This window comes from Salvia splendens, chromosome 6, assembly GCF_004379255.2.
Source record: "Salvia splendens isolate huo1 chromosome 6, SspV2, whole genome shotgun sequence".
Classification (NCBI taxonomy): Eukaryota; Viridiplantae; Streptophyta; class Magnoliopsida; order Lamiales; family Lamiaceae; genus Salvia; species Salvia splendens.
The window spans coordinates 35482755-35510320 of NC_056037.1; the positions used below are offsets into that span (position 1 = coordinate 35482755).

Sequence of the window (27566 nt, forward strand, 5' to 3'; positions counted from 1 at the left end):
GGGATATTTGCTTTTCATGACTTGCCAGCATCACTTTGTTAACTGCAGGGGGCACCATGGTGGCTCTGTCAACTCCTCCCCTGGCACATGTGACCGGTACGAGCCAGGCTAAAAAGGGTCGCAGGCTTAGCGTTGATAGGTGTTGGATTGGCTGGTACATTAAGTACCTCTCAATTAAAGTGAACGCAGCGTGATGGTATTAGTTCATCTGGTGGGCTAATATTGGTTGGGACGTATGTTATACCTTTGGTTTTCCAAACATAGAATCTGCAGCAATCAAGTTTGCGATGGCAGCCATCGTCAGACACATAGACCCCCCCTCGAACACATGACACCCGCCTGTTCGATGTCTGCATCCCTCAAGACCCTTGCCATCCTATCCAGATGACGATCACAATTATCACGGCCACGGGCCCGCTATATTCCTTATTTGAGGGATCGATGAAGGAGTAGTTGCAGTTCTTCATGTATGGCTATGGGTAAGGTTGGCCGGTTTGGGATAGGTGGGCAGTGCGGTTTCAGTGTATGTGGTGGGGAAGATAAGTGAGAGAGCTGGTTTCTGTACACATTCAACCGGATGATAATTAATGGAATAAAAAACTTTGATGTGCGCAATAAGAGCATTTGCTTGACTTCTGCTGCACCAGCACCACAAAAGTGGAGGAAATTGACCTCCATTTGCAAATTTTATGTATTCAATTAAATAATTATTACAGCACATATATGTGTATTCCAAATTTTATGAAAACAATCATTATTTCAATACTTTCTCCAAAATAAAATCAATTTATGACAATACTCAATGCACTTTGGCACATATTTGTGTATATATCGTCATCGTGTATTGTTACATTTTGCTCATCAAATTTTGCTTCTAACGTTTGTATATAATAAAACTTACATAAGTTACAAATATTTCATCTGTTACACACACCAGTTATTACACTAGGCAAGAAAAGTTTGCAGAGTTTAGAATAGAAGAAAACAAATCGAACAAAAAAACGTGTGATATTAATTAATCACAGACACGATCATTTTATTCCAATTTAGTATAAAAGCGAAAACAGAGAAAAATCCACAATTTTTGTAACTGAAAGCTTGGATTTTAATGTTCTAACTTCAACCCTATGAATACTGAAGATTTCTTCCACTAAACGACCACTTTGTTAAATACAGTTCTACTAAACTTGCACTAATAAAACAAATAGTCAAATAATTATTTAAATCACAAAATTTATTGAAATTTTACATAGTTAAAAAATACTCCATATAGTACTACAAAACCAAGAAGTTTTAATTATTTTTAAAAAATAATATAGTAGTCATTTAAATCACAAAATTTGGTCAAATACGGTCAATTCACAAGGTTTGAAAATAAAATGTTAATCACAAAATTTCAGTTTTTCTCATAATGTACAAAACATTATATTTAATGATGCTCAAAACGATATTATTTAATTATTTTTAACTAAACAATTATTTTGAGTATCACCAAAATCATTTTTTTATATGTACAGAGCAACTGAGAGAAATAGAAATCTCATAATTTAATCTAGTTTGCAAATTTTATGTGATTAGCCAAATTTTACCGCTATTTAAATCATTCTATCAGTAGAAATTACCTACATGGACGAGTCGGAGAGGAAGAGGTTACTCCTGAGGAATAATTTAAAAAATTAAAAAATTTTATTTAATAGTATTCTGTTTATAAACTCATAAAAAAAACCATTATTCATAATGATTAATGAAATGCTGTGGTAAAAAAAAGTATATAAAAAGAATATATTGGAAAAATGGCGGAAACTGGTACTCACAGCGTCACTACTCCAACTATAAAGCGATGCACAAACTTTTCCATTTGAGAGAAGAGAGAAGAGAGAAGAAAGAGACGTAATAGCCATGGCCATTGCTTTACTGTAGTGTTGTAGAATGAGAACAAAAGCTATCTATTCTTTTCTACTATATGTGTGTAATGTACCTCAGTTGACGTTGGAGCTCTGATCACTCGTTTTCCAAGCTTCTAGTATAGATACGAAGCGTAATAAATCATCTGATATTTCTCGTTAAACTATCTGAGCTTTGTAGAGCGAGTTTGAATGGCCGCGATTGAAGGCGCATTGCCGTTTTCCGCGGCGTCGGTCGTGTTGGATGTGCTGCAGCAGCACGGCAGCCGATCACGCGGCCTCGATTTTGATGCTCGCCACGCCGAAGAAGCCGGTAAATTCTCATGAATTTGGGGCGAATTTTGCTGCGCACTTTGGTTATTCTGATGCTTAAAACGAATTCCAAACGCCTCTGATTTTCACATAATTCTTTGTTTTGGTGCTATGATATGTTTGTAGAATTTCAGAGTGATCACTTGGTTTTTGAGTTAGGATTTTCTTTATTGTTAATCAAAGTAGTAATTTGGTTCAGAATTTTGCTGCACATTTTTGTTAGGATTTCTAAGAAATTTCATTGTGTAAAAGGAGCTGGTACTTGATTTCTGTGCAAGGATTTTCTGCATTGTTACAAAGTAACTAATTCGGATGAATTACACATTTGAAGCTGAAGCATTGAGATTGATACGAATTTGGATGGATAATTGAGGAATTCTGTTTCCAAGAGCCATATCTCTGGATTTTGATTTTTGTAGTATGATGCCTGGTTTTGGGAAATAATAAGTCCGTAAATGCAGCAAATAGAAGATACGAAGCTGCAGCATGGCTGAGGAAGCTGATCGGAGTAGTGGCAGCAAAAGATCTGCCAGCGGAGCCTTCTGAGGAAGAATTTAGGCTTGGATTAAGAAGTGGAATAATTCTCTGCAATGCACTCAATAAAATTCAAGCTGGAGCTGTGCAAAAGGTTCATTAAATGAGTGACTGTGTTCATATGATTTTGTGATTTTTATGTTTATGTGTTTATCGATGCATTTCAGGTCGTTGAATGTTCATCTGATGCAGTGCTCGTTCCTGATGGTTCTGCGCTGTCTGCATTTCAGTACTTTGAGAATGTGAGGAACTTTCTTGTAGCGGTGAACGAGATAGGAATGCCTACTTTTGAGGCTTCTGATTTAGAGCAGGTATTCATGATATAAATTTATGAGAATTTTTGGATTTTCTACAATTGCTAGTAGTCTTAGAAACAAACAGTGGATTGATAATCATCAATTGTTCGTTAGGGAGGAAATTCTTCGAGGGTGGTGAATTGTGTTTTGGGTCTTAAGTCCTACAGCGAATGGCATAAGACGGGAGGAAATGGGGTCTGGAAATTTGGTGGAAATGTTAGAACAAGTACATCAGGGAAGCAATTTGCAGGGAAAAAATCAGAGCCTTTCACGGGTTCCATATTAAAGATCACGTCTATGAATGAGAAATCTCAGAATGGCGCGTGCAATGAGCAAGATTCTAACAGAACTGTGAGTCGAAGTTCTTGGCACTGAGTTGGACTGTCTAATTTAGCACCTGCAGTAGATATTCATGTTATTTGTATTCTTTGTTTTGGCAGTCTCCTGCATCCTTGAGTATGCTTATTCGAGCGGTTTTATTGGACAAGAAGCCTGAAGAAGTGCCAAATGTAAGTATGATGTGTTAGCTGTAAATTTACACTGAAACACTTCAAAATATGCAGTCTTTAAACCATTCTCTGTTGATTAAATTTTGTCTAGAAAATTGGAAATGTATACTTGAAATGTGAGATTGTGAAGCTTTTGGTGTTTTTGCAGCCTGTTGAGTCTGTATTGTGTAAGGTTGTGGAGCAGTTTGAGAGTCGAATGGGAAGCCAATTTGAACCGGTATAGTTTTCTTTCTTTCTTGCTGCAATGCATGCCTTTTGATTATTTGCGACACTGATACTCCAAAGAACGCTATAGAAATACATTTCTATACTCATTCGGCTTGTCTCTTACTATATGTTCCATCATTTTACAGAAGATAGCAAGCTTTAGGGACTCAATTATTTATCAGGGAAACAAATGTTCCGTGAATCCCTCTTCGCCACGTGGGAAGGTAAATGAGCTGCTGCAGAGTGTGTAATACTCATTATTTATTGGTTAACCCTCTTCCTCTTTTGTTAAAGAAGGCTGAACAGAAGAATGATATGTCACAGAAGAACAAGATCGATGAAGAAGCAGAACGAAGATTTATGAACCAGCACTTGATTGTTGATCAGCAGCAAGGACATTACGGTTAAGAAAAATCATATGCACTCTCAATCATTTCTATCAGTTTACTTCTTGTATATTCGTTGAAAAATGCTCATCTTGTGAGTGATCTGTTCCAGGTGCTCAAGCAAACACTTTTGACTACAAAAGCAGGCTTGCAGTGCATGCAAATGAAATTTCATGAAGAAGTTGAAAATCTTGGTAAGAATTCGAAAATTTTCAATTCTTGGTTTGCTTGTATTTATGCATACAATTATTTCTTTCTAATATCGGCTTAACCTATGTCTGTTCTCAACAGGCCTCCATATTCGTGGGCTAGCTTATGCCGCTTCTAATCATCATAGAGTTCTTGAGGAAAATCGGAAGCTTTATAATCAAGTTCAGGACCTAAAGGGTAAAATTTGTTCATTGTATTATACTAGTAGTATGTTGTTTCACTTCATTCATCCTACTTCCTTTGCAGTAAATTGATTTTTGGTATTTTTATTCAACCAGGAAACATTAGGGTCTATTGCCGTGTGAAGCCATTCTTGCCCGGACAATATGATCATTTGAGTACCGTCGATCATATAGAAGAAGGAACCATATGCATAAACACTCAAGCAAAGAATGGGAAAGGGCGCAAAACTTTCAACTTTAACAAAGTATTTGGACCTTCTGCAACTCAAGGTTAGCCATTACATCAAAACAGTAACTAGTTAATGATTGTATGAAGAAACTTCTGTAGTTTTTATTTTTATCTGTTTGTAGAGGAGGTATTTTCGGACACCCAGCCACTAATAAGATCGGTCCTTGATGGTTACAACGTCTGCATTTTTGCTTACGGCCAAACTGGTTCAGGAAAGACATTCACCATGGTAGGTTACCTTATTTCTCTCTGAAAACGAAGCATTAATGTTAACGCTGTTTGAATTCAGACCGGGCCTAGGGATCTCACGGAGCATAGTCAGGGAGTGAACTTCAGAGCTTTACGTGATCTGTTCATGCTTGCTGACCAAAGAAAGGATAGTTTCTTATACGAAGTCTCTGTTCAAATGCTAGAGATTTACAACGAACAAGTCAGAGATCTACTGTCTTCAGATGGTTCAAACAGAAGATATCCTGTCTCAATGCTAACCAGAATCATCAATTTATCGTTGTATTTACAATTTTTGGATTCCTTTACTAATAGTGTACATTAGAAATTCGAAACAGTTCCCAGATGGGAGTCAGTGTACCAGATGCAAGTTTGGTTCGCGTAGCCTCAACATATGACACTATTGATCTAATGAATCTTGGACACAAGAACCGAGCTGTGGGTGCAACAGCACTCAATGAGCGTAGTAGTCGCTCACACAGGTATGCAATCGGAGTTCAAGTTACGCTCACAAAGTTGTGTCTCATCTAACTGCTACCATCCCCTTTTGCTGCAGTTGTTTAACAGTTCATGTCCAAGGAAGAGGCTTGACTACCGGTAGCTCCCTCCGAGGTTGCATGCATCTAGTCGATCTGGCCGGGAGTGAGAGAGTCGACAAATCAGAAGTAACCGGTGACAGACTGAAAGAGGCTCAGCACATTAACAGATCTCTTTCTGCATTGGATGATGTGATCTCCTCCCTTGCCCAAAAGAGCTCACATGTCCCCTACAGGAATAGCAAACTCACTCAACTGCTCCAAAACTCGCTCGGTAAGGCTAAGAGCTGCGTAAATCACTTGCTTATATCTCTGTTCTTGACATGATTTGATGCCATATATCGTCATTCTAAGGAGGGCAAGCCAAGACATTGATGTTTGTCCACATAAACCCGGAGCCTGATGCCGTAGGAGAGACCATCAGCACACTTAAATTTGCTGAGCGCGTCACCTCTGTTGAACTTGGTGCTGCACGAATGAACAAGGACTCTGCAGATGTCAAGGAACAGGTCTTTGTCGATTCATTTGTAACACATGATCGAAAACAGTTCAACCTTTAATTCTTACGCTTTCTCAATTTGCTCTTATTTGTTTGTTAGATTGCCGGTTTGAAGGCTGCCTTGCAGCAAAAGACATCTGGTAGTGGCATGCACCTATCTCCTTATCAACATACACCAAACAGTAGAGATGTGAGCCTGATGTCGCCAAAAGGGCTCCGGAAACCAATAGAAGACGTGACCAATGTTAAGGTATTTGAAACAATAGCATCTATGCAACACCATTATGCAAACCTCAAAACTGATGTATGATCTTCACCAAATCCACAGGCTCATCACAGACGCTCAGGGAAAAACAGACAGAGGCTTGGATCTGAACGAGCTCCTCGGTAATTCACCTAGCTGGCCATCTGCAAACAGCTCCAGAAAAAGCAATGTAGATGAATATGATGATAGAGAGTTCTGCTCTGGTGAGTGGGTGGACAAGCTCATGGTGAACAAGCAAGATCCGTTTTGTGGAGCAGACAACCTCATGACTAGTTGGGATCCGAGCAACGGCAACGTGTCCGATGCCATTTATCAGAAATATCAACCTGGCAAGCCATTTGGCCTATTTCAAACAAACAACCAGATTGATGCCGGTGACAATGATGACGTGGACGAGCTCGATGCTGGGACCAGCGACTCTTCCGAACGGGATTTGCTCTGGCAGTTAAACCATTCCAGGCGTGTGAGCTTTGCCAGTGGAGGGAGTCCAAATGTGCAGAAGCCTAATCACAAACACACCAAAAGCCCGGAATTCAGGTAATGTAGCATGCATTACCTCAATACTCACTGTATATACTCTACTTTCTTTATTAGGCATGCATTAAATACAAACTTAATGTTACTTGAAACTTAATAGTCTTATTTTTGGACGAGTAAACATACATCCATACATATATATATATGGATACAGGAGCATGATTCCTAGATCTGGACCGTCGCCGCCATCGGGAAAAGCTGTGAAAGAAGGTGGAAATGGACAGCCACCCCTGCGGATGGGAAGGCAGGCTACCACTGAAACCAAGCGGAAAACAGGCAGTAGAAAGTAGAAGTTTCTGATTTTTTAAATTTTTTAAAAAACCGGCTTATACACAACACAGGCCAACACAGCAATAATTCCAGCTGCTTGGATTGAAAGTACTTTTTTTTGGGGTTTTTTGCTTTGGTTGTTATTTGGCTTTCAACAATGATATATGTATGATTTAAATTTATTACATATTTCATTTTTATCTTACCTGTGTATTCTGTCCCCTGTAATTCTTTTGTAAGTAGTGAATATTTCTTCTTAAATTTCTACAATTATACTGCAGAGCTGACTAGAAAAAGATTCAGACTTTCATCAAAGGCAAAATTTTGAATAATTTTACAGTTTTTCTTTTGTTTCAATATAGATTGAGAAAAAGAACTGTAAATTATTGATATATCAAATGTCACTTTAAATTTACATTTTTTTAGAGATATTTATATTTTTTTTTATAATTTTGTATCATGTACGTGCTTGTGAGCCAATTACATAATCATGGATATTTTTCCAATGATAAAAAATGGGACAAAAAAGAGAAACAGAAAGTTTCTCTCAGCAAGGATTTCAAAAGAATATTTTCCAGAGATAAAAAAGATGGCATTTGCATATTCAATCAAATCCAAAGAATTTACAAATGTGAATGAAAAATACCTAACAAAGAAGCAACCCAAAAAAATAAGCATGCACTACCAAAACTTTTCTTACAACACGGATGAAGCAAACAGATGCCTATACACAAACAAGAACACGACCACGACCCGACTCTGGTAAGCCTCCGCCCCGGCCTCAAGCTCCTCATCGCTTCCATCAGCGAGCGGATAAATCGAAATCCAATAAAATCACACACTCACAGATATGCAACTCTACTACTAGGATGTGGGAAGACGAAACAATCAAGAAACGAACTCGAAGCCGAGCTTAGAAGCTCAGGACAAGGCATAGGCGACACGTCGAAAGACGAGCCTAAGACGTTGAGGCACTTCCACGACGTGGTCGGGTCGGAGTTTAGGTAGAAAGAAACGTTCGAAAGACATATCGAGGTAAAGGGCGATCGATCAATCCCAAAAAACTTCCCAGCCGAAGTGATGTTCGAACCAAGAATGTTCTTGAATCTGATATCACTAACAACCGGCAACGCCTGAGGATCAAATTTATTGTCTGGATGAGAATTGCAATGACCTGTTGCCTTGATCCCTTGTTGCACGTTGTCCATGACAGTGTCCGATATGGAGATGTCGGTCATGTAGCCGCCTCTCCCGACTGCTGTCTTCAGCTCAATGCCTACCTGGGAGTCGTGCACGTGGATGTGCTCGACCAGAATGCTAGAAATCCCACCTGACATTTCACTGCCAAAGGCGACGCCTGAGCCTGCGAAGGATTGGAGGCGGACATTCCGGACATGAACGTTCGTGGTAGGTTTTCCATATGCCATTCCATACTCATCCCAACCACTTTTCAGCACCACGGCATCGTGTCCAACACTAATGTTGCTGTTCTCGATGCAAACATGCTCGGAGGAATCTGAAATTCGTAAAAAAATCAGAATTATCAGTTCAACATATTGAGAGAATGATACTGTAGGAGATATAAAACACAACTTTGAATAGAGTTTTCATCACGTAGAGTGAAAAGCAAGGTTCAGTTTATGAATCTTAATCTCGACTGACCTGGAACTATCCCGCTCGTGTATGGAGAATAGGAAGGAGAATAAATGGTTATGTTTTGAACTAGAACATTACTGCATTCAGAGACAGAGAGTGGAAGCATGCCTTCCAGTTAAAATACTCGGGAAATAACTTGTTTATCGACAAACAAAAGCACAAAATAATTGACAAGATTTGCAGGCGAGTAGCAACCTGCAATAAACTGGGCGTATATTCCAAGAGGGCGCATTTAAGAAGGTTAGGTTCGACACAACAATGCCATTTGAACCGATAAGTTCAACAATATGTGGTCGGCAGTAATTTAAAGAACGAGAATTGAGTTGATCCCACCATATCGAACCCTGCCCATCAATAGTTCCATTATTGCCTGTAAAGAAAGCAGACGAAAAATTACAGGGATGAAGAATCGGACAACCGAGACAAAGAGACAATAGAAACAAGAAGCAAATGGAATAAATTAAAAGGGAAAATCCATACCTGTGATAACAACGTCAGTGAGATTTTGCCCACTGATCAAGCTTCGGTACCTTTGACCAGGTACTTCAAGGCCTTGTCCATATGAAGGTAAGGACTCGACCACATCCCAGTGACTATAGTCCTGCAAAGTCAGAGTACAATGTGTGTGAAAACTGGAACTCTAAGGCAGGATGCCATACATATGTCTATCAAAAACATGAAGAATTCAGTAATTAGGCTTAGTTTCAAGTTTGTTGCAAACCAAACACTTATGAGGGAGTAATTAACTGATTGTTGTAGCCTCAACTAAAAAGTTGGATCAATGTCTTGACTATAGTCTCAACAGAAGCTAAGATTCAATCAAGAGATTCACCAAACATAAAAGAACTGCAGGTAAGCTAGAGTTGAACATTTCATAAATTCATACTTCCCACAGCTCAAATTGAACATTTGTAAAGATTTTGCACATGAAAATGTCGACCTGAGAGCCAAGAATAACAGCGTCTTTCTCCAGAAAAATCGTAAGATGGCTCGTGAGGTTGATGCATCCGATGAGCCAGTGTCCTTCTGGAACATAGAGTTGGGCACCGCCCTTATCCGCAAAGGACTTTAAATAGAAAATAGCATTCTGAAATGCTAGAGTGTTATCAGTGATCCCATCTCCAACTGCACCAAATTCCAAGACGGATACGCTGTGAGGCCTTGGAACCAGTGGCCAACCCGACTTGCATTCCCCTTCATACTCAGCAGCATTGCTCGATAAAACGAGCAGAAGCAAAATTCCCTATATGTGAATAAACAGTTCACTTGAATTGAATAATTACCAATACAGCTAAACCATGAGACACATAAAAAAACAGCCTAAGCCATCAAATGCTTCCAATTTTGCACAGCCTACTCATATATTCCACCTTTACTATAGAATTCATCAAATAATACATTTTGAGCTCTGACAAAAATTATTTTTTACTGGCAACAGCTTTCAACATAAATTACAAAATGGGCATTTTATATTGAAAACTAAACATATTTAAAAGTAGAAATATAAACTCATATATGGATCAAAATAGAAGGAAATGCACTTAAAATTTACAGAAAAAAACACTAATTATTGAGAGAGAAAGAAAGAAAGCAGCTTCTGATCTGTTAAGCGAAACTGTAAAATCAAACCACCAAAATTCACACTTCTAAATTAAGAATCTAAAGAAGATCGTATCAAATTCTTTCAGCACTATCCACATCAAAGAAAATCTAGCAAGATTTAAGCTTTGAAACAAGAATCTGAAAAAGAAACCCAAAAGCATTTCAAGATTACACTTTTTATCAAGCACTAAAGCGTGCAGACAGAAGTACAGCTTAATACCACCAAATTCACTGACAAGATCGAATTTTTGCTGTAAATAACACAAGCCCAGAAATAAAAATGCTCGTTGTTGATCTAAGAAATAATTAATTCATGCCAGACCATAAATAGAAAATTTACCCCCAAAAAGTGTAACATACTTACTAGCATCTTCATTTCTCAGTGACAACGCTAAAAAATCTTTACATTAAAGAAGCAAGAGATGAGTAAAGATTAACGAGATATTTATACATGAAAATAAATAAATGTTTATTAAAAAGAGAAAAATGAACTTTCATTAGTATGAGGGTAAAATGGCATGCGGGTAAACAATATATAATTGCAAAAAATTAGGGAAATGTTCACCAACTCCCTAATGCCCGTTTGTTTGTCAGGAGAGTAATTTGATTTCTGAAATTTTAATTGTAATGCAATCAAATGTTTAATTCATCTAACAAAGTGTGATTATTATGTAAACTTGAAAATATATGACATAATAATGGATGGATTGTCAAATAAATAAATGGGTCCTTCAATTACTTTAATATTGAGTAGCTTTAAATTTTTGGGTTGATAATTTCATTTTGAACATCAACAAAGAAAAAAGGTGTATTTAACATCATTTGGAATAATAATAATAATAATAATAATAATAATAATAATTTATTTGATTGTTTTTTAAATTAGAACTTTAGGTTAATTTGACAATTGAGTTCAATTTTAGTTGCAGTAACTAACTATAATGGGTTCCTAAAAAATTCTAAATATAACTTTGTTCGAATTTTAAATTTTTGATGTTACAAATAAGATAAAGAAAAAGAATTGCGTGCCTCTCTACGTTAAGAGCACACACAACCGTGCTCTTCCCAGCAAGCACGGTTGTGGGCCCGACCCCACTTTTTCCGTCTGCTCTCTGGCAAGAGCACAACACCCACAGCCGTGCTCTTCCGTAAGGACGAGTACAATTCAATTTAAAATTCAATTAAACAAAAACATTTCCATAAAATTAAAATTCATTAAAAAACCACAATAAATATTACAAATTACAAATAAAATAAAAAAGACATAATTAAAATCCTAAAAATTAAAATTACATAATTAAAATACTAAAAATACCTAAAAATTAAAAATTACATAATTAAACTCCTAAAAATTAAAAATTACATAATTAAAAGCTAAAAATACCCTCGTGGACGACTACTCATCCGGCGGCACTACCCCAATTGTCTTTGGAGGCCCAATATCATGGACTCGTGCGATCGAAGTTGCGATGGGGTCCTAGCGGACCTATCGGCCATATTGAGTTGGGCCAAAAGTTGCCACAACGAGTTGGTGGGGGGTGGAGGTGGCGCATATGGAACGGGAACTGGAGCATCGGCGGTTGCAGCCGCGGCTCGACGACGGTTGGCATCCGCCTTCTTCCTTCCTTGTGGTCGGCGTTGGGAACCGCTCGGGCCGGCGTCGGGGCTACCCAAGTTGGCTCCGGCGAGTTGGCTAGCCACTTCTTCGGAGCCGGCGTCGGATAGGGATACCAACCTTGACCGTTTGGAGGAGCCGCTAGAGGAGGATGTTACGCCTCCCATATACTTCGGGTGCGTCCGCGTCTCCTGCCAAACGTTGAGGTACTTGAACCACTTGTAGTTCATGGATTGGTAGGTGCTCAACGCGGCAATGATGAGCACCGGAGGAAATAACCATTGAACTTGCCAATTTCATAGTTGGCTCGGTAGATGGCGTTGCGCACCATACTCTCGTTGCGCTCGATTGTTCCCGGAGGCCGGTTTTCATTGTGCCGGCGAGCGATGCGCCACCAAAAGTGATCGCCGGATTGGTTCGTGCCAACCACCGGATCTTCGGAGATTTCCAAGTACGCCGTGAACAATTTATCCATCTCCGCTGGAGTGTACGGTGTGCGAACACCGCGAGTAGGAGGAGTCGGAGTTTGGGAGAGAGCGGTCGGCCTAGGCTCCGGTGTCCACCCGTATTGCCCTTCGGGGGCACCTTGGTCTTCGATTGGGTATAGCCGGTAGCCACCCGGAACGCTCGAACTTTGGGTTTGAGGAGTGGCCGAATATTCCGTTTCCGGACTAGGAAACGGTTGTGAACCGAACCATTCGGGGTTCCAACCGTGGGAGGGCGGGGGGTCATCGCCTTGGCAGGACATTGTTATGTTGTAGGAGTGGAAGAAAGATTGAGAATGGATATGAGAGAATGAAGATGAGAATGAGAATGGAAATTAGAGAGTGTATATGAGAATTGTGTAGTGTGTGGTGAATTTTTTGGTTTGAAAGTGGGGTATTTATAGATGAAAATGTATATTTTTTGGGGGAAAAAATAAAAAAAAAAAAAAATGATGGAAAACGGTAAAAAATAGATATTTTTTTTTGGAAGTTGAATTTTTTTATTTTTAATCGGTTTTTTAAATTAAAAACCGATTTTTAATTAAAATAATAATAATTCAAAGGCAACGTTTCCCAATCGCGTGCCGCCACGTCAGCTGCTCGCTGGCACGAACGTGCTCGATGCATCGAGCAGCGCCGTGCCAGCGGCAGTGGAGCTCGTCATTGCCAGCGGCACGGACGGACGGGCATCGTCCGTCCACCATTGCAGATGCTCTAATATCTCTTCGTTCTTCGCCGGCAGTGGGGTGAAGAAATTGACACCATCGCGTGAGAGCTAATGCTTCGGCGGTTCAATTCCGTCATTTGCGGCCTTGCACCGAATCGAGAAGCTCCCGAAGAGGCTCCACAACGAGGTCCTCTACTTTTTACAGTTACGAAAAATGTTCTAAATATAGTAGTTCTTAGTGAAAAATTTAGAGTTCTTAGTGAAAAATTTAGTTAGAAAGTTTTAGAAAAAATGTAATGGCTTCATCCACCAACTATAAATAGAACAATATGTATTATTTCAATTAAAGTTAAAATAGAAGTTTTGGCTACCAATTTTGTCCTCTTGGAAATCTCTGCATCAACTTCATTCAAACGTATCATAGGGAATATAATTGACGGTGTAATAGAGAATTGGTCCAAATCCCATTTACTTGAGTGCTTTGAACTTGTTTATCATAAGGGATTTAATGACATTGACAACAAAAAATGAGACTTTAATTTAACAAGTAGTTTTTTTTATCCAACGCCATGCCCTGATTCTTCTTAGGATTCTTCTGAAGTATTAAGCATAAACCATGTAAACAATAAGCATATATATTATTCTAATTTCCTCACTTTACATTGAAATCAAAGCGGTTAACATCAAACATTACATAAATCATGGTTGTTAACAATAAGACCAGTAGTAGTTAGCAACTATGGAGTTAGTTTTTAATTTTTGGTGAATTATAGATATAGATATAGATATAGATATAGACTTGACCATTTTGAACTCATGACTCTGTGAAACAATTTAATTCTCGCAATCCGTTGGGCATTTTAATTTGTTTATTTTATTCTTTTAATTCGTTTATTTTATCCTATTTTTAGTTTAATGTCATTTTAATTTCATTGAATTAACAGTTTAAAATGAAGTTGGAATAATAAAAAAATAATGAAAAATATGAAAAAATCATATAATTCCGAGCACTTATATGCTCGGAATATTACATGGCCGAACTGTCCTTGTGCTAAGATTTTCGAATCGCATTATTCCGAGCACACGCAAGTGCTAGGAAGAGAATGCCGGTGATAGGGCTTGGAAATTCCGAGCACTTCTAGTGCTCGAACATCCCATAAAGGAGTCGACCATGTTTCCGAGGGCGTTTCGGGTGCTCGGAATAACTAGAGTTTTGCTTGGAAAAGTGCTCGAGAATAATTCCGAGGAAGCAAATAGCTAGCACCCTATCTGCTTGGAAACCTCTATTTTTCCTAGCACTTTTGGGTTTTTTCTAGCATCTCGGTGCTAGGTAAACGCACGTTTTTTTTTGTAGTGATAATAAAACAAACAGGAGTTTACATGTTTTTTTAGTGATAATAAAACAAACAGAAATAATACTACAAAAATAGTAGTATTAGGTTGTTCTTGGCACATGTCGATACAATAGTCGGGATCTTCACTGAAATATCAACAGTAGTGAGGAGATCAATTCGATGGCAGGCCATAGGCATCGTTCGATCGAACTGGGAGAGCGGGACATGTCGATCGTGGAGGGCCATTTTTAAACTACAGAACAAAATAAGAATTTGATAGCCAAATTTTATGGTTCCTACAATTTAAGCATATATAATACTAGTAGTTAAGACAATTAGGATCATATTAGAAAAAGAATTACTACTAATTTGTTTTGTAATTTGTAGAAATGATTGGATTCAAATGAAATTCAACCACTATCTCAGTCTCATTTCCCTCCTCAACCTCACTCTCAGTGAATTGCGGATCACCTCCAAATTTTTTGTAATCTTGTACGTATATGTTTTTAGCAACAGTTTCAGCTCACAATTTGTTTTTGTCGCTTCACTTTTTGAAACCCACAAAATGAGTACCGGAGAATTTCTCAACGTCGATCCGGTGGAGATGAAATTTCCATGTGAGTTTGCTCTCTCAATCCGCAATCGTTTAGTCGTGTTCATTTTTGTGTTTTGTTTTGATGATTTTTCGTTTTCGTTGGGTTGATTAGTTGAGTTGAAGAAGCAGATATCTTGTTCTCTGCAAGTGTCGAATAAGACTGAAAGTCATGTCGCTTTCAAGGTGAAATTGTCACTAGATCTGAATTTATGGCGAATTCATTCTTCCTAATTGCTCGATCTTACTTTTTTTGGTGTTTCAGATTAAGACCACGAATCCGAAGAAATATTGTGTTCGGCCAAACACTGGGATCGTTTTGCCCCGTTCCACATGTGATATTGTTGGTAATTGCATTGCTTAGTTTCATAGTGTTTAAACACTGGGATCGTTTTGCCCCTAATTCCTTGCTATTGTGCTTGAAATTAATATTTTGGGAATTAATGTGTTCCTTCAAAAGTCATGATAAATTAGGCAGGCATGGTGGTTGATCAGGGAATGGTATTCTGTTTATTCTAATGTGGAGCATAAAGTTTGGCTACTTGAGTTTTGGATGAGTTCATTTTCAAAATCAAGGTGTAACGGAAAGGGTGTTATTACGAATTTTCGTGAAGGGCAAATTGGATATTCGTAAGCATGTTAAGTAGGAGCTCAGATCAGAAAAGCAAGCTTGCATTTTGTAGATCATTTATGTTTCATTTTAATTAAGACTGATGAAATTGAATATCATCTATGTCAATGTTTTCTATTCGAAGAGGCTACATTTTCAAATTGTGATGTGTGTGTCTCTTCTCTTATCGTAGTTACAATGCAAGCACAAAAGGAACTTCCAACAGAAATGCAATGCAAGGACAAATTTTTGCTTCAGAGTGTAATTGCGCCCGCTGGTACAAGTCCAAAAGACATCACTGCTGAAATGGTTTGTCTCTAATTAAATGCTCATCTATTATATTTTTCAAATGGCTTGAGCTTAAAAGGGGTTGTCAACTATTTGTGGAGTGATCAAATTTCGATGATAAATGCATGAGCCAAATGCCTTCTTGAAATGAACAACATAAAGTTACTCAAACTCGTATTTTTAAGGATTTGTGCTGTTAGGTGCTTTGGCTAAAATAGGATGAAGGGCTACTTACAATAGAAATGCTCACATTCCCATATAAACATTAACAATTTTCTTTCTTGTCCGTCCCATAGAAAGGCATGAACAATTTTTTTTCTTTTTTGCACACTTTCCAACTACAGAGTGTTATAATAATAATATCCTTACTTACTACCACTTGTATTTACAATCCCCTTACATAAAAATATCTTTAAAATGAGACCCTTTCTCCACTCCTAATACAAACAACACTAAAGTTGTACCATTTCTACATTCACAATACAAACAATATTAGATTTCTTAAAACTCGTACCCATTCGTAAGTTCATCTTTTTATGGGACGTAGGGTACATAATTGTAGATAAGGTTCAAAACTTTGATCATATTATTTATATTTACCTTAGTGATTGATAAAAGGCAAGATTTGAATCATGGGTTTATGCCTGAAAGGATAGAAGTGAATGTTTTGTTTATGAGATTGTAGAAGAACCACTTCTGCGGCTGCTGCAAGCTAATTATTATTTAGGCAAGAATTGGATGTAAAACTGATATACATTTATTGTTAAATTGTCTGGTTACAATATGTGAGGAAAATGACTGGAGACTTTGAAAGATTTTGGCCAAGTTAGTTACACTAGATGTTCTTTATGGGAAAGGCGAGGTTGGAATTTCTCGACTATGAACTCCACATGGACTGAACCAGTGTAACTATCTTGGTTTGGTGATTGTGGTAGACTTTGTGCTGAAGATTGTGTAGTTAAATTTTAATGTCTTGTTTTTGTAGTTCAATAAGGATGAAGGAAAGGTGGAAGAGTGCAAGTTGAAGGTTGTGTATATCTCACCACACCAACCGCCATCTCCAGTTGCTGAGGAAGCAGATGAGGGGGGCTTTTCACCTTGCACCAACACAATGGATAACAGCGGCAGTGAAGTTCGTATCAATATAGCTAAATTTATGTTTTTATGATAGTTTCTTTACATCTTATACCACTTATGGCACTTCATGTTCTGTCCTTGAACATATTCTCATCCTATTGCTTTCTGGAGCACATAATTTTCTGTTTATTTAGATCAACGTAGCTAGATACACCAAAGAGATGTACGCTGAATCTATTACACCAAGTCTTTTAATTATTTTATTTCTCAGGCAAACTCTCTTACTTCAAAATTGACCGAGGAAAAAGCTGCTGCAGTTCAACAGGGGAACAAAATTCGTCAGGAATTGGTCAGTTATTCTAAACACTGAAATTGTTTGACACAAACATAGCATAATCAGGCATACTTGTTTGGCTAACCTCACTGCGCTATTAATTCGCCTCTTTTAATTATGTTTGCCTTGTTTAAGTGCTGGAATGTATTATTGAACCTCAAACATTCCTCTCCTAAACTGTTGAAGGTAGCTGGTTACGAAAAAGATTACTAAATTTCTAGACTTGATGGCTATTTCATTCCCTTCAGATCTGCAAACTGCAAATATAATGATAGAAGACGTCTATCCCCTGCATTCTAATAGGGCTTTCTGCTCTACATTTGATTTGCCAAGCAATATAGTTTAGTTTGAGCATATGTTGTGTGCCTGTAGAGAAAACCACATTCTTTCTCCAACAATTTGGCGCGTGAACGTACCATACCTGTTTTAGTTTTGATCCAATTAAGCCTTATAACTGCTGCATTTTCTGTTCTTTGCTCTCTCATTCTATCCTTCCATTTGCTGCTGCCACATTCATCTCTAATGTACACTCGCTTATCCAATAAAGTTTTTTTGTATAGGATGTGTTGAAGCGCGATGGCAAGAAACGTTCAGGGGTATCCATCGCCCTGGTTATCATTATTGGCGTGGTAGGTCTTGTTATGGGATACCTTTTCAAAAGCACATGACCGCATTTATGCAGAGTAGAATCGATCTTCCGAAATACCTTGTTTTTTATTCATATGCTATAAGCTGTTAAGCTTTGTGATTATAGGTCTTATTTAGATGTTGACAGACAGTGCTGTAATAGCATTCTTCCATTTTTTTAAAAAACTTGGATAATACATTAGCTGTGTGCATTTTTTAAAAGTGTCTTCGAATTTGTATCATGTCGATTGTTTGTTCCATCAAAATATAGCTTTGATGAAAACAAGAAAGATTGATTATGGAGTATCAGTTGAATCATGTCTTTTGTGGTGTGAATATCTTTTGTTGACAATTTGGGGTGTAGAATGAGGTTTATTTTAAGAAAGTTTTTTTTTTGGTTCCTCAACTGATCATTATCATCACTATAAAAAACTCCTTAAAATTTTGTTAAGTGAACTGGCTTATACAAGTAAATTACTAAATTAGTATGGTATGCCACTACAAGTTTGTAATTATGGGAACGCGGCTGATCTACAAAAGTTGATGTAAAGAAAACAATTACATGCATTCAAAAGAAATCTGACTTCTAGTTTACGAGCTTGTTTAAGTTTTGAAGGATAAAAGCACTTGCAAGGAATAATACTTGGATGAAAAGATGTGAAATTAGAGTAAGACATAAAATAGGGTCGCACGGACTATGTCGACCAACACAAGCGGCGCATAACCCGTGCGCCCAAACCTAGCCACCATCAAAATGCCGTGGGCGATGCACGAATCATGCAAAACCACATCCTGAGCGCACGACCTGTGCACTACGAAGAGAGCAGCGAGTCATCGATTGATTTGGACATGTACCAGTACCGTGAAGAACTAACTAATTGAAATTTATTTTGATATATATGGTTATTTCGAAACTATTTACACTCTTTGAAAAAAGAAATTATTTACTATATTAAACTAACAACCAGCTCAAATAATAAATAACATATACTCTCTGTCCCACAAGAATACGCATTTTTTTCATTTTTAATTCATCCCACAAGAATATGCACTTTCCAATTTTAGAAACTATGTTCTCTCTAATGAGTTGGGACCTCTCTCTTACTTTGCCAATTTTGTATTAGAACCCGTGTCGAACCCAAATTGCATATTCTTTGGGGACGGAGGGAGTAATATCTTAATGTGAAATGAATTAAATTAAAAATATATACTCTCTTTTCCTCATAGTTGAAGTGAAACTTTTTTACACGTAGTTTAAGAAATAGATTTTGAGTGATAAAAAAGTAAGAGAGAGAAAAAAATAGAGAGAATAAAGTAATAGAAACTAAAGTAAGAAAGAGAAAAATGTTATTATTATATATGAAAATGACTCAATTACAAGAAAACTTTCTGAAATAGAAAAATGAGTCAACTACGAAGGAGGAGGGGAATATTAATAATTTACTATATGAATTTAGATGATGGATCAAATATTAATCACAATAGTGTAGTAGTACAATATATAGCACTACTACCTTTAAGACTATTGTTTTCTAAAAAAAAATTTCGATCTCTTATATATAAATTTTAAATAATTATATAATCAATAATGTTGAGAGTGGTGCTCCTAATGTTTGATTAATACGCTAACCTAGGTGAGACATCCAAAAATAGAAATATGTTGATAGGATATCCGTTCCTCTAACGACATCGTTTTCGGCCTGAAGAAACGCCCCACAGATATTATTTCGTCTCAGCGTATTTTCATCAGCCGCATTCTCTCAGCCCTAATTCCCGACCTCTCGCGGATCTCATTAACGATTTCGATTCCGTCATCCGTTGATAGATTGCTCTCCGATCAGATATCCGATTTAATTCGTTGATTTTCATCGATGGTGGCGCAGTTTGATTAAGGCAGCTCAACCCTAATTACCTCCCCGTGCTGTTGATTAAGGCGGCTCAACCCTAATCCGTTTCATTTCGGCGATCGAATTGTACAATTGGCGGACTTTCGTGTATGCGGAGCTAGAATTCGTTCGAGGACATCAATACGAAGAACTGCTTACGAGATAACGGTTCGAGGCAGCGGCAGCTCGGAGATATCGTCGTCTTCTTCTGAGGAAAGGGATTTTTGGTGGTTTTCCTCGACCTCTCCTATCTCCGGTCGTTTGGAGGTGTTTTGGATTGGGATCCGGATAATTTATCCATTGATCCAAGTGTAAAAGGCGTCGCCGCTGACTTTGGCGTTTTTGAGTGGCTGAAGGATTAGAAGGCCATCACTTAGTCGGTTTGATTAATATTTCTGAGTAATTGCAGAGAAGAAAAAAAAGAACTTATTGAGTTTCCGTTGTACTACTGTTATTGTTTCCCCTTTTCAATTTTGAAGTTGAATGCGAGGGCTTTCATTTTGTATTATTTGACAGCCTATATTTCTGTTTGTGTTGTTTCTCTCTGAAATAGAGGGAGAACATATACAAAGAAAGGCGAAACCATAACGAAATATGGCTGTTTACTATAAATTTAAAAGTGCAAAAGATTATGATTCAGTTGCGATGGACGGCCATTTTATTTCAGTGGGAAACTTGAAAGAAAAAATATTTGAATTAAAGCATTTGGGTGGTACTGATTTTGACCTCATAGTCACCAACGCCCAGACCAATGAAGGTTGGTTTTGATTCTTTGCAGAATGTTGTTCAAATAAATCTTTTAAGTGAAACATAGGCTTATATTCAATTTTCCATTCCTGTCTTTGTATAGAGCACATATTTGAGTTTGCTTTGTGTAATATGATGTTGGTTTGTGATTAATTGATAAAGTCAGTTGTTTGGAAGCTGGGTGGCGTTTTAATTGTGTTGTAGTTGTTATGAGATTGGTACTTTGAAGAAAGTTGACTCATATCGAGTGTTCTTATTGTTATTTGTTTGGTGCACGAACAATAATTTATTTATTTTGAAATTGTTGGAAGTTATGGTATTGATTCTCTAATATAAAATGAGATCTTTAATAATTTTCATGCTGTTCTATTAGTTATTAAATGATGTAGTGTTCAAATGGCATGTTGGAGATTGTTGCATTATAAAACAGGTGTTAGTAGCTGTAAGTTTATTAGAAGCTTGACAGACCTCACACACTCACACATGTATATATATAAAGGACAAAGCTCGACTGTTTCTCTTGAATGTCCGAATAAAAGAACCAGCAAGAAAATTGGGTTTATAGTATTTTAATGCTGCATATATACTAAATATTTAAACCTGTAATAGTTACCGTGCACGGAGAACATTCTGTTTTCTAGGGTGAAAATTTTCTCACCTGATTTTTTAAGATCAGTACTGTAATTGGGATGGTGCTATATTATGGGTTGATTGGGATAATGGGGCTGATGTGATGACTTTCCATGGTGTTAATTATACTTTCTCTTTGGTTGTGTTTATGTGGTGGTTTTGTGGGGTTTATACACATCTCATTGTTTTGTAATTTCAGAGTACCTCGATGAAGGAATGTTAATTCCCAAAAATACTTCAGTTTTAATACGCCGAGTACCTGGAAGGCCACGCAAGCCCATAGTTACTGCACCTGTTAGCGAGCAAGAAGAGTATTGTCTCATTCCTTTTAAGCTTTGTCAACTTTTTTACTTGTGAGATCAAAGATTTGTGTAGCCACCAAATGTTAAACATCGATTTGAGATGCTTGTTGATGTTCTCCAAAACTTCGTATGGCCAGCTTTGGTTTGTTTTTTGTATATTTGTTAATATTCACTAATTTTGGTGATTTTGTTGGGACCTTTTTATTTATCTGTTTGACACAAAGGCATCCATGCAGAGATGGAAAGGGTTCACAACTTCACACAAAAAAAATTAAACAAATAGTAGCCTTACCCTCCCAGCATTTACAGCATTTTTTAATGCTTGCTTTGTGTATTTGTACGCATCCTGTAGGTTGAATGTTGACCATAATTCTGAAGATGTTCATGCTGTAAAGGATAGCTTTGCTGTAGCAGATCAGTCTTATGTGAAATATGTAAGGTTTTATTCATTAGTCCTGGAATATTCTTACCACCTTCTGAGTATGCAACTGGGAATCTTGACATGGAAGGATTTCCATGTCAGTTTTTAGTGGTGCGACTGTATCAATATTTCCTTGCTTGTTGTAGGGTGAAGATTTAGAATGGGATGAATTCGGAAATGATCTTTATGCTATGCCTGAAACTACCCCTGTCCCACCTAGCATCCCAGTTCAAGATGCTACTTTTGTTAGCAAAGAGGATGAGGAGAACAAGATTAAAGCTTTAATTGACACTCCAGCATTAGATTGGCAGCGGTGAGAAGTTGTTCTGGCTTATCATTTATCTTATGGGTGATGGCTAATTTGAAGCCAATTTGTTCTCAGTTTCTGGCTATTGGGGCTTAATTTTTGTAACTTCATCTTTTGCAGACAACCTTCAGATGGTTTTAGTGGTAGAGGTTTTGTACGAGGTGGCCGGATGCCGGGTGGACGTGGTGGTTTTGGTGATTCTCTTTTCCTTTAATGTGTAACTGGACTGCTAATATCTAATTATTTATCTCATTGGTTGTTTTAAATCATCTATAAGATCATCGTTATTTTCCTTTTATAGTGTACTTTTAGCTATTTCAGGAGTTAATGTATCGACTTTCTTCCATTGTGTTTGTTGTCTATGATTATTTTTCTAAAACTTAATGGTCTCATTTCCAGGCCGAGGTGGATTTGAGAAGAAAACACCACCACAAGGGTACATATGTCACAGGTGCAAAGTGCCTGGTATGTTCTTTTTCTAGGAAGGTGGAATATATATATATCTAAATTGAAAAGAAGTATTTTATACAGCCGAAATTCATTCATGCAGGGCATTTTATCCAGCATTGCCCTACAAATGGAGATCCCAATTTTGACATCAGAAGGGTCAAACCTGCCACGGGAATTCCAAAATCAATGTTGGTTGCAACCCCTGATGGTTCTTATGCAATGGCGAGTGGGCTTGCAGCAACTTTGAAGCCAAATGAGTAATCCGTCTTTACTAACTCAATTTATCTGTTTTTGCATGATCCATATTTTCTCATCAGTGATTCCTTTTAGGGCTGCTTTTGAGAAAGAGATTGAGGGAATGCCATCCACACGACCAATTGGCGATCTTCCAAAAGAGCTGCATTGTCCTTTATGTCAAGAAGTAATGAAAGATGCCGTCCTGGCAAGCAAGTGTTGTTTGAAGAGCTTTTGTGATAAATGTAAGGATGTGCTTTACTGTCCACATCATATTAATGCAATTTTGCATACAGAATGAGGGTTTCTTGTCAAATTCTTGATAGAATACCATGATTCTCCTCAAATTTGTTTAAAGTCCTCACTTTTCATGTACCTTACTTCTCCATAGGCATACGTGAGTACATTATGGCGAGATCAATGTGTGAATGTGGGGCGACAAGTATTCTCGCAGATGATCTTTTGCCCAACAAGACCGTTAGAGATACAATTAACCGGATTTTGGAATCCAATAACAATAGTGCTGAAAATGGTGGCAGTGCTTTTCAAGCCCAAGGTATGTCCCTTATATAGTCTTTGTTCATTTGTTCTTTTCTCTCTCTTTGTCTCTCTCTCACACATAATGCACAGTCACAAATATGCGATGAACATCTTTCAGCTTGGATATCTAGTGTGCTATCAATGTGGTTTACTTACAACCATCCTCAATCTTTACTTTTTGTGGTTCAGACATGGAGTCTCGGAATCCACAAGCTAATGTTCCATCCCCCACACAATCTGCTGCCTCAAAAGGACAAGTGCCTGCACCACCATTTCAGAGGCAGGAAGTTCCAGTTGTTGTTGAAACCGTTGAAGAAAATAAGCCTGCAATCCTTCCCTCGAAATCAGAGAATGGGGTAGCTTTAAAAGTGCCTGATGCTTCAGAAACAACACAGGACTTGAGAACAGTTAAGGAAGCAGCATCGCAAGGAAGTGCACCTCTGGCTGATGAAGAGGTGCAGAAACCAATGTCTGGAGAAGCAGGTAAACGAGATATATATAACTTGCTATGTGTAATTTTTTATGCTAAGGTTTTAAAAGTTGATTATAAGCCTCGAGGTGGTATGTGGCATAAATCATAAAAACACATGTAAATCATAACTAACATATAAAAGACAAAAAAAGCAAATATATGAAACACATAAAATAATAAGTTCAGAGCTAGTTATAAGTATTTAAAACCCCAAATTAAGTCTAATAATTAAATAGGTGAGAGGAGCAATATTCTTTAGAAGAATCACTATGTAGGGTTGCATTTCCCTTTTATGGGGACCGCTTCAAATTGACGCTTTTTTAAAAATTGAGGTTTAAACATGAAAGCCCATTCATTTCAAGCCTCCAAAAGTCCCAAAACTGGAAAATGGGAACTTCAGACCCTAAACATGAGGCTATCACCTTAGTGCGCTGCAGCTGGGCTGATGCATGCGCCCACATTCACATCAGGGGAGGCACTGCCTCAGATGTGATTTTGCACCAAGGTGCCTCAGAAATGCCCCTTTAAACCATGATTTATGCCAAACTGCCCCCGGTGCTGGACTGAAGCTTCTAGAGCTGATTGTGAGGTTCTCTACTTTTATCATGGTCATTGGTCACTGTGCTATTGCAACGTCCTGACTCCTGCATTACTTCCTAAAATTATTTCTAGTCTCTCATATGGCTTTGATTAACAGGGCATGATTTTCTGTACAAAAAGAAACAGAATCAATCTGTTACTGCTGCTTTAATGAGCATTCTGCTGAGGTCATATTTCCGTAGGCCTTATAAGCCTTAGGTGCAAGATTTGCTTCTGGACTGTCTCATGTATGAAGGTTATGAAATGTAATTTGTTTGTGGTTTCACAGGCCGGAAGAAGAAAAAGAAGAAAATTCGCACAGCACCTGGTGGTATGTTCTTATCGAAATTTTCTTACTGTTGTTTTTCGCAAAGTTTGGTTGCTGATCTGAGGTTTCAATGATATTTGATCTATAGGGTGTTTGGTCAAGCAAAAAGGAAATGAACTAAACGTTTGACTGTTCTCTTGTTATATGGAAATTTTCTATTCTGTGCTTGGCTAAGTTTGCTCTTTTCCTTCTGCATTTTGCCTGGAAACAAATTAAGCCAGATTCATCAGTGCATAACTTATCATTTTTTTCTTCTAGGATTAAATTTTTAAGGTTCAGTTGTACTCTTTGGAACATTATATGATATTCAACTTATAGTCTTACAGTCATATAGTATCCTCCTGAGTGATGGTGTTTAATATACGAATAATTTCCTTCTCTGCTTCATAATTAACTTTTATTCGTAAGATCATGTTTAGTTTGTTATGTGCCAAGTTGCATTCATGCCTGGTCAGCACAAATGGCACAAAATTTTCTTTTGCATTCTTGTGACCTGACATGGAATACAGCATGATTGATGAGAGCCATCTGTTGGTTTAATCTGATTTAGTTTTGTTTATATAAATTTGAAATTTGGGAATGCCCTGCAGCTGCCGAGATGCAGTGGCAAACTGGCCCAGCCCTTCCTCCCGAGAATTACATGATGAATATGGGTCCTGCTGCTTTTAATCCTTGCTGGAATGGCATGCAACCTGGTTTTGATGGGTTTATGCCTTATGGTGCTGGTCCTATGCCCTATGGGGGTTATGGAGTAAATCCTATGGATTTTCAGTTTGGGGGGTTTTCGCCATTTGATCCATTTTCAGGACATGGTGGTATTCTTCCATACGGCCCACAAAGGTATGGTATGGTTTAGTTTATGTAACTAGGGTATAGTGTTTGATGTATTTCTAAGTGACTGATTGGTTACTGTTAGTTGTTGGTTTTTGATTATTGCGTTTGTGATTCATTTGTTTTATTGTTCCAGGGACCTTTCTGAGTTAGTAGGATACAATGCTCCCCCACCTGTCATGAGTAGAGAGGAATTTGAAGCTCGAAAAGCTGATCTAAAGAGAAAGCGTGATATGGAGAAACGCGAGGAAAGGTAAGCAGCCTCTCTCTTGATATTATATACACACACTTTCGTTCTACAGTGTTTACTGTTGACCTACTATATGGATTATTGAGCTGATTTGATAATTATATCAATTGCTCTGATCTGATCTGATCTTACAGGCTTGTGTTTTTCTTTTGCCTTTGATATAGGGAATTTTCTAAAGATGGGGAATATGGAAGAGAAGGGAGCAGTATAGTCAATGTTGCTTCGAGATCCAAATCTGTATGTATTTTTATAGTTCCGTTATTCTTATTTTATTATACTTGTCTCTTGATGCAGGTCGGCTTTTATATCTGCGGAGGTTATATTTGTTTCAGTTTGCTGTTTCCTATTTATTTTGAATGTGGTTTGCTGCTTAGAATAGTTAGTGTTTGGTTGCATTTCTTCTCTTCCTGCTCATGCGTATGTCGATTGCTGAAAGACCGAAGTAAAAAAGAAAGACTGAGAAAAGAAAGATCTCGCATTCTTCATTTTTTAGCATCACCTCCGATAAATCGATGTTTTTGCATTGTTGTATACGAAGAGGTGGAAATTCTTCGTGAAAATTTCTGTTCATCAAGCGCATGCTTCGAGAGAGAGAAACCGAGTATTTTGATTGTATCCATTTCGTTTTCAGCAATATGTATAAGCAAGTTTTTCAATGACCTCTAAGACCCTAAGCAAAGTTGGTTAGATTAGTCGAAATTATGTGGATTCATAGTGCGTTTCTCTGTTCAGAGATTGACACCCGGTGTCGACCACCACCCTCCAAGTCGCAACCGTCACTCTTCCCGGGACCCTGAGCTCCCTCGTCCGTCTTCCAAGAGGAAGTCTGACTACGAACATGATGACCACCACCAGCGCCATCATGAAGAAACCAACCGCGACAAGTATTACGAAGAGCCCCACGGTGACAAGGATCACCACCGCAGCAGCAGCAGCCACCTCCGCCGCTCGCAGTCCCCCACGGAAGCGTTATCTCAGGCAGCAGCCGCTGCGGCTGACAAGAAGCAAAAGGCCAGTGTGTTCTCCCGCATCAGCTTCCCTGCTGGTGGCGAAGCAGCTACCAAGAAAAGAAAGCTCTCTTCATCCGATATAGCAGCTGCCAGTTCTACGAGTCACCGAACATCGAACGGACAGCATGAAGAAGAGCACAGGGTAGCTACTGGATCGAGAAAAGGCGGTAGCTCTGCTGTCTCTGTGGATCACAACAGCAGTGATGATGAGAGGCATTTCAAGAGGCGGCCATCGAGGTACACCTCGTCGCCCCCGCCTGCTGCTCCGGTGGAGGAGCACCGCCACTCTAGAGGGTCGAGGGAGAGAGAGAGGGAGAGGAGCAAGCGTAGGTAACTGTCGTCGGCGGAGGTGACTGACGGAGGCTTAATTGGACACTCTATTTCGAAGCGCTTTAATTCTGCTTGGTTTGATAATGTAATAACAAAATAATGATGGTTTGCGACTGGGTTTTCTCTGTTGCCATTTAATGAAATGAGCATGTTTTATAATCATTTTTAAGTCTCATCTCCTGATTCTGCTTTGCTATCTTCTTTGTATCCTGGTCTATTGACTCGTTTTGATAATTATATAAATTTTAAAAAAAATCT

General features: G+C 38.1%; 3 protein-coding genes and 1 pseudogene across 4 annotated transcripts; 3 read left to right on the top strand and 1 right to left on the bottom strand.

Annotated features, from left to right (window-relative positions):
- The first annotated feature begins 1885 nt into the window (after positions 1–1885).
- Positions 1886–7309, top strand: LOC121807576 (annotated as a pseudogene).
- Positions 7310–7674: 365 nt separating this feature from the next.
- On the bottom strand, positions 7675–10864 carry LOC121806778 (probable polygalacturonase). Of its 2 annotated transcripts, none has more exons than XM_042206924.1 (6): positions 10727–10864; positions 9701–10003; positions 9241–9361; positions 8956–9130; positions 8767–8837; positions 7675–8620 (listed from the first exon to the last, which is right to left on the bottom strand). In XM_042206924.1, exons 1-6 carry the CDS (start codon positions 10736–10738, stop codon positions 7947–7949), a joined length of 1356 nt encoding a protein of 451 aa, XP_042062858.1. In that variant the 5' UTR covers positions 10739–10864; the 3' UTR covers positions 7675–7946. The 2 variants fall into 2 exon arrangements, with proteins under 2 accessions (XP_042062858.1, XP_042062857.1); XM_042206923.1 differs by having other exon boundaries at positions 10703–10779.
- A 3954-nt stretch (positions 10865–14818) lies between these two features.
- Positions 14819–18309, top strand: LOC121807399 (vesicle-associated protein 1-2-like). Its single transcript, XM_042207613.1, has 7 exons — positions 14819–15080; positions 15171–15241; positions 15321–15402; positions 15859–15974; positions 16939–17085; positions 17302–17379; positions 17925–18309. The coding sequence occupies exons 1-7, from the start codon at positions 14867–14869 to the stop codon at positions 18030–18032; spliced, it is 816 nt and encodes a 271-aa protein (XP_042063547.1). The 5' UTR covers positions 14819–14866; the 3' UTR covers positions 18033–18309.
- Positions 18310–19662: 1353 nt separating this feature from the next.
- Positions 19663–27470, top strand: LOC121807397 (E3 ubiquitin ligase PQT3-like). Its single transcript, XM_042207612.1, has 15 exons — positions 19663–20634; positions 21454–21565; positions 21909–21990; positions 22124–22290; positions 22405–22478; positions 22684–22749; positions 22835–22991; positions 23065–23213; positions 23360–23524; positions 23698–23991; positions 24849–24890; positions 25478–25727; positions 25855–25971; positions 26133–26205; positions 26701–27470. The coding sequence occupies exons 1-15, from the start codon at positions 20472–20474 to the stop codon at positions 27310–27312; spliced, it is 2523 nt and encodes an 840-aa protein (XP_042063546.1). The 5' UTR covers positions 19663–20471; the 3' UTR covers positions 27313–27470.
- The last annotated feature ends 96 nt before the right edge of the window (positions 27471–27566 follow it).